General features: G+C 37.0%; 2 protein-coding genes across 2 annotated transcripts; one reads left to right on the top strand and one right to left on the bottom strand.

Moving 5' to 3' along the window:
• Positions 1–198: 198 nt before the first annotated feature.
• Positions 199–2,958, bottom strand: LOC117794354 (probable tubulin polyglutamylase TTLL1). The gene is made up of 4 exons (XM_034634995.1): positions 2,404–2,958; positions 1,374–1,953; positions 974–1,314; positions 199–555 (listed from the first exon to the last, which is right to left on the bottom strand). Exons 1-4 carry the CDS (start codon positions 2,769–2,771, stop codon positions 219–221), a joined length of 1,626 nt encoding a protein of 541 aa, XP_034490886.1. The 5' UTR covers positions 2,772–2,958; the 3' UTR covers positions 199–218.
• An 841-nt stretch (positions 2,959–3,799) lies between these two features.
• LOC117787139 (glycine-rich cell wall structural protein) lies at positions 3,800–4,744 on the top strand. Its single transcript, XM_034625583.1, has one exon. It carries the CDS (start codon positions 3,891–3,893, stop codon positions 4,518–4,520), a length of 630 nt encoding a protein of 209 aa, XP_034481474.1. The 5' UTR covers positions 3,800–3,890; the 3' UTR covers positions 4,521–4,744.
• Positions 4,745–6,161: the final 1,417 nt, after the last annotated feature.

The following is a 6,161-nucleotide window of genomic DNA, read 5'->3' as shown; positions in this document are numbered from 1 at the left end:
TCCATATTCGGATAAAGAATTTTGCGTTTTCCTCTGCATACACTTAAAATAATTTAAGGGGCATTCAAATTAATAAACGGAATAATTGGTAGAAAGGATAAAAGAGAATAAGCAACTACTTACTCAATTTTCTTACCTTCTATAATTGAAGCTTAATATAGCTTAGATACACATAATTACCACAGATAAGCGCACTGATTAATCTGATAAATGATCATTTATTTCGACACACGTTTCGATAACCCTGCAATTTGAACGCCACGTTTTGTTAACGATTTTAATTTCTTGCAATCGGTTGACTTTTTCAACTGCGCCATCTTCTTCGATAGTTTTGGACTGTGTGCTGTAATTGGCATTGCAGCGACCACTAAACGCTTTACCAGATTCTTGGCCCTCCTTTGACTAAATGTTCTTGTTGCTACCGTCGCTCTTGTTGTTGTTGATGTTGCAGCTGCTGTAGCGGCTGTTGGCGTTCGTGTCTTGGGCAGCACAACTGGAGTCAGTAGCGTAAAGTTCTTCAGGGACTCCTTGCTGGGTGTTTTGGACCAGCGTTCACTGTAATTGAAAATAACGCAAAAAAAACCATTAGTGCTTTAATGAACTGAAATGCAGCATTCCCGAAAATCAAAATGTAAACAATTATTAAGTTTATTTTAAATATATTTCTTGAATTATATTTTCGGTTAAAAGCTTGTAAAATATTTGCTGTTAGTTCTCAGTTTGAATTAATTTAAAGAGTATCAAATTCGTAGCGTCTGCAAATCAATTACTTCATTTTAATATAGTTAAAGAAAACAGTCGTTAAAAATTAACACAAGTAAGAACGTTACAGTAAATTATTTGTAATATTTGCAATTAGCTAGACAAATTTTAATTTTATAATAATTTAAAAATAACATTACATTAATTTTTTAATCTTATTATATTTAGAAAGTTCTGCCGATTGTTTTTCTTAGTGTATCAATGAACTTACTCGGGCATTCCACTGGGCGGTATTACAACATCTAAAACATTATCAATAAGTCGCGTCTTCAGTGTGCAATCGTTTTTGGTGGTTGAATGTATCGATGGGGATGTGTTGATCTCGATAAGCCAAGGCTTTAGATTGTTATCGATAATAATGTCATAGCCATAGACCTCAAAGCAATGTCGATCATTTGCCATCACTGGCGCAACAGCGTCCAGAGAGTGACGTATGGTCTCCTTAATGCGCCGATAGAGTTGCTCGGAAACTCCTTCCCCCCGTATGCTATCCAAATAGAGGCAAAGGTTCTGCATCGACCATTTGCCACCGTGTATAGTATTATACTCTTTCTGCAAATACCTGAACAATTTAATATCCACGAATTGATCGTTTTGGTAGTGGAACTTACATTATTCTTCTGTATGCTAACATTTGTGAGATGCATGAAAACATTATCGATCTCAGTTTGATCGTATCTCTGGGTACAAAAGCGACAGAAGCCCTCGTTATACAGATACGCCTTGATGGGGTTAAATGTGGTGACCAGTACGTAAAGTCTCAGATCAAACTTCTTGCCACCAATGAGCAGTGGGTTATCGATATACTTGGAGATGACACACGTGTCGCGATGGAAATGCGGATAGAAGGTGCGCGCCTCGTATGCAAATCTTTTAAGCTTGGACAGTTTGTTTATCAAATAGATGCCAACACCCTGTGACTTATCCGAGGGCTTAACGATCCATGTGCTGGCCGGATTTTTATGAAATTGCTCCACAAACAGATTGTAATCGGAGGGCAGTACAAAGGTCATTGGAATTATATCCAAATGCATATAGCGTGTACCACCAATTCCGAGTTTTGTATGGATTGGTAGTGTCTCGGCCAGTGCATCGCCTTTGCGTTCCAAATCCTTGCGATATCGCTTTATGTTCTTCACCAGCAGATCCTTGCGTGACAGTTCCATCGAATTGGGAAAATGATTGATCATTCTGTGATAACAAATTTGGTAATAATTACAATATTAGCTGGTGTGAGTAAGTAGATATAATACAACCAATTCATAAGTCTGTGAGACCTGATCAACACAAATGTGAAAGTCACTCAACCAGTCTATCGGTCAATCAGTCTATCGGTCAATCAGTCAATAAGTCAGGACAGGGATACTCTTGATTGAAACTATAGTATTATACTATTATCGTCAGTCAGTTAATTTGTCAATCAATCAATTAATCGATCTACCAGCCAGAGAAGCTTTTGCAAGAGTTGATCAGTCAATCAGTTAGTCAATCATTCAGGATAAAGAAACTCAATGTAGAAACCAATCAATTAATTAATGAATCAATCAACAATTCTGTCCGTCTGGGCAAAGATACAAATAAATGCAAGAGTTTATTAGTCAATAAATCATTCAGTGGGTGAGTTAGACCATAAATACTCACTGATCGGATCGCATGCGATAGGGATGATCGACTCCAAATATGTAGCGACAATTCTGGGAGCATGCCCAATACAGATTCCATTCACCATCAAAGGCTGGCACTTTCTGCCAGCCTCGTTTCTGGAAATTGTTTATCAGCGCCGTTTTATCACAGTCTGTGCTATAGAATACACAATGGCGTTCCTTGCGCGGCCAGGGTCGATCTTTCGATACTAATCCAAAGATCTGTACCGGAATCTTCGATTTACTGCTGCTGCTTGCAACTGCAACATCAGCTTTACAATTGCCGCTGCTGTTGTTATTGTTGCTGTAGCTGTGATTGCTCATACTACTACTATTCTTTTTTGATTTCTTCAAACGACTTTTCATCTTAGTAACTGAGAATTTGCACTGTGTATACAATTTGGAATTTCATCGATAGGTTGGACCAAAATTGACTTTTTAACTCACTGAGAATTTGAGCTATTTACTTCCATGCGGAGCATGTGCCCTAATCGTTTAATTGTCAATTGTTAACTTAACAACAATTTCAATAAGTTCAAGAAAATAATCGCCTGCTGCCTAAATAAATCAACAAACGAGGATGACAATCAATGATTTAACCCATGATTTAACGCTACTTCTATTGTAGTAAGAAAAGATTGACGGTTTTTTTTTTCATGTTTGAGGAACATTTATTAATTAATTCAGTCTTACATTAAAATGTCTTAAGCAAGCTTTTATATTACTTTCCACTTAAAATATGCTTGGCACTTATGTTTATGTAATCACTGCAACAAAGTGTTACAGTGTGTATTCGATATGTGTCTATATCTATATCACTATATCTTATAGCAAAAAGATATCTACTCAGTTTTTAACAATCAACAAGAACAGATAATTGTTTTAACTATATATATTATATAGTCGAGCACAAAGAGATACAAAAATGATATAAATATGAACATGTAGGTGCATTATTTGTCCAGCTGATCAAGTATTTGAATAATGGATGATGATTCCAAGTCATTATGCCTGGTACTTGTATGATCTTATAGAAACTGAAAGTGTTAATTCCATTTAACGGTCATTAACAATTACAATAGACGCATTCTCAAATACATCTAAGTATATATGTTATGTATGATCTAAGGTTGGATTTTGGCTTTTCGGTTTGCGTATTGGATTTTCGGTTCTAAAGGGTAAATCACAGGTAAGTAAATTGACTTTGACATATTTAACGAATTTCGTACTAAGGTTAGTCAAGCAATTCACACGTTCGAAATCAAGGCTTGAGGAGATTTGGGGCGGCAACAAAGTTTTGGGGAAGAACAATAACAAAGCATTGTCTGTGCCCTTTAAGCGGTTGGCTATAAATACTCGCTGGCGTTCAACAAAGTTCAACAGTCAGCCAACAACCAGGTCTACAGTCAAGTGGATGCAACTTCATCTCCAGTAACAGCAAGAAGAAGACAAGTAACAGGAACAGGAAGAAAGCTTAGCAACAACATGAAGATCTTTGGAATAACTCTGGCTGTACTTTTGGTGGTTGCTCTGGCGACACCTGGCGAGGCCACCTTTGGCAAACTGGGTCTGGTTCTGGGTGGTGCAGGCGGTGGTGGTGGCTACGGCAGTGCTTATCCATATTCTGCTGCTGGCTACGGCGGTGGCTACGGCGGTGGCTACGGCGGTGGTTACGGCGGTGGTTACGGCGGTGGCTACGGCTATGGTGGTGGCTACGGATCTGGCTATGGCAACGAGAATGTGGTCAAGGTAATCAAGGTCTCAGTGCTGCCAACTGGTGGCTATGGAGGAAGCTACGGCGGTGGTTACGGCGGTGGCTACGGCGGTGGTTATGCTGGCACCATTGGCGGTGGTTATGGTGGCTTCGTTGGTGCCGCACCTGCCATTTCCACATCGGCTGTGGTTACACCTGTGGTCACATCTGTGGCAACGCCTGTTTTAGCTGGCGGTGGTGCTGGCTATGTTGGTGGCATTGCTGGTGGCTACGGTGGTTTTGGTGGTGCAGGTGCTGCACTGCCAGCTTCCTATGGATTTGGCGCTGGTTATGGCGCCGGCGGTGGCTTTGGACTTGGCTTTGGTGCGCCTGCAGCTCTCGGCGGTGGCGGTTGGTGCTAGGCAATGCATACTGTGCTCTAGACGAAAGCGAATCTTGACTAAAAAATGTAAACTTTTTTTTTATAAATTTATTAAACGAAATGTAATTAAATAAAGTTAAATTAAGCGCAAAACAATAATGAAGAAAGCAACTGATGTTGCTAGGCAGTGTTTACTGTATGCAAAGAGTATGCGAAATATTGACGTAAGCGACATGATCCGAAAATAAAATATATTGTTTCTAAACATAAAATATATTTACAATAAATTGCTAAAAAAAAAATAAGTTTTAAAAGGTTTTTATTTTGTGATTCGCAAGTGGAATCCAGAAATGAAATGACCAAATCTTAAAGCTAACACTGAGTGTTGACCTTCAAAAAGTCACTGAAGGGAGAATAAAGGTTGGGAGGGTGCGAGAAATGAAATTGAGAGTATTACGAGAGTACAGTCTGTTCATGTACAGAGGAAAGCATTCTGTGGACAAACTCACTTAGCTCACAACAGTCGAATGGTAATGAGGTGTCAAAATGTTATAACCAAACCCGAAATCCAAACCCAAAAAGAAAACTAGTTGAAAAGTATACTGTCAAGAGAACCCAACTGTGAGACGCACTGTATTTAGTTAAAATAAATGTATTTAAATTTTGTTTGTCGGTTTTAAAAAGCGCTTTTTTAACAACTTCCGAGCTTATTTGTCGTTATGAAAGTCCAATAAGTCTTATAGTCTTTAAAATACACTTCGCATATTTTACGTACAGGGTCTGAAAAGTTAATGTGAATTTCAAGCCTTGTGTGATCTGTGTATTCTACAAATTCAATAACTTATAATCTTTAATAATTTTTTTTCCCCTTACAGAATCAAAGTTCCCCGTCATGTTATCCATATTTGTGATTTTAAGTTTATTTAGATGGAAACGCATTTTTTCTATATATTTGTCCTATATTTGTCCAATTAAAAAAAAAAACAAAACAGTATTAAAACCTTTTTTTGAAAGACTGAAGAAAATTAATTCAATTTTATTTTATTTATAATATGTATTGATATAATAAAAGTCAGATTTACTTGCTATAGTTGATGAATACAATAATAACGCCATAAATGCATTTTTCAATTTCAAAGTTTGAATTTATGACAAATTTAACGGTTAGACAGCACAAGCTATAAGCAGTGCACTGCGGTGCACTGCTTGCTCCGGAACAACAATTTATCAGTATCCCGAAAAGTAGGCATTAGTTTTGTGGAAATTTGATCTCCATCTGCAAGCGCGCTCAATTTAAATTTGTCAAAAAAAATATACAAATAGATAAATAAATGTGAAATTTTTTATGAATACTGGGAGTTTGTTGTGTCTCAGGGGGAGAAATTGTGCAACTAAGATTAATTTAGTTAAATTCAAAAATTGACAAAATTCTGCAAAAATTTTTAAAAGCTTTTAATTTAAATTAAAACTTGATACATTTTTAGGAGATTTTGATTATCATTCAGCATCTTCATTCATTCTGTATTCAAATTTTGTGCATTTCGGAAATTTAATTTTTATATATCGTAGTTAGTATTAAACACTTTAAATTTGATTCTGAGACCTTTTATTTTTCTGTAAAAAATCATGTCAAATCGGACAAAAATTTTGACTTGTAAAGTTGCTAGGTCAAAGGTTCGAC

Source organism: Drosophila innubila, chromosome X, assembly GCF_004354385.1.
Source record: "Drosophila innubila isolate TH190305 chromosome X, UK_Dinn_1.0, whole genome shotgun sequence".
Classification (NCBI taxonomy): domain Eukaryota; kingdom Metazoa; phylum Arthropoda; class Insecta; order Diptera; family Drosophilidae; genus Drosophila; species Drosophila innubila.
Note: the sequence above shows the minus strand (reverse complement) of the source record. Positions and strands in the feature narration are given on the sequence as shown.

Bases quoted from the DNA above. Each gene is read 5' to 3' on its own strand.
- LOC117794354 (XM_034634995.1), bottom strand. From the start codon at position 2,771: ATGAAAAGTCGTTTGAAGAAATCAAAAAAGAATAGTAGTAGTATGAGC. The intron at 1,315-1,373 runs GTAAGTTCCACT...AGGTATTTGCAG, and splicing joins TTAGCATACAGAAGAATAAT to AAAGAGTATAATACTATACA. The intron at 556-973 runs GTAAGTTCATTG...TTTCAATTACAG, and splicing joins CCGCCCAGTGGAATGCCCGA to TGAACGCTGGTCCAAAACAC.
- LOC117787139 (XM_034625583.1), top strand. From the start codon at position 3,891: ATGAAGATCTTTGGAATAACTCTGGCTGTACTTTTGGTGGTTGCTCTG.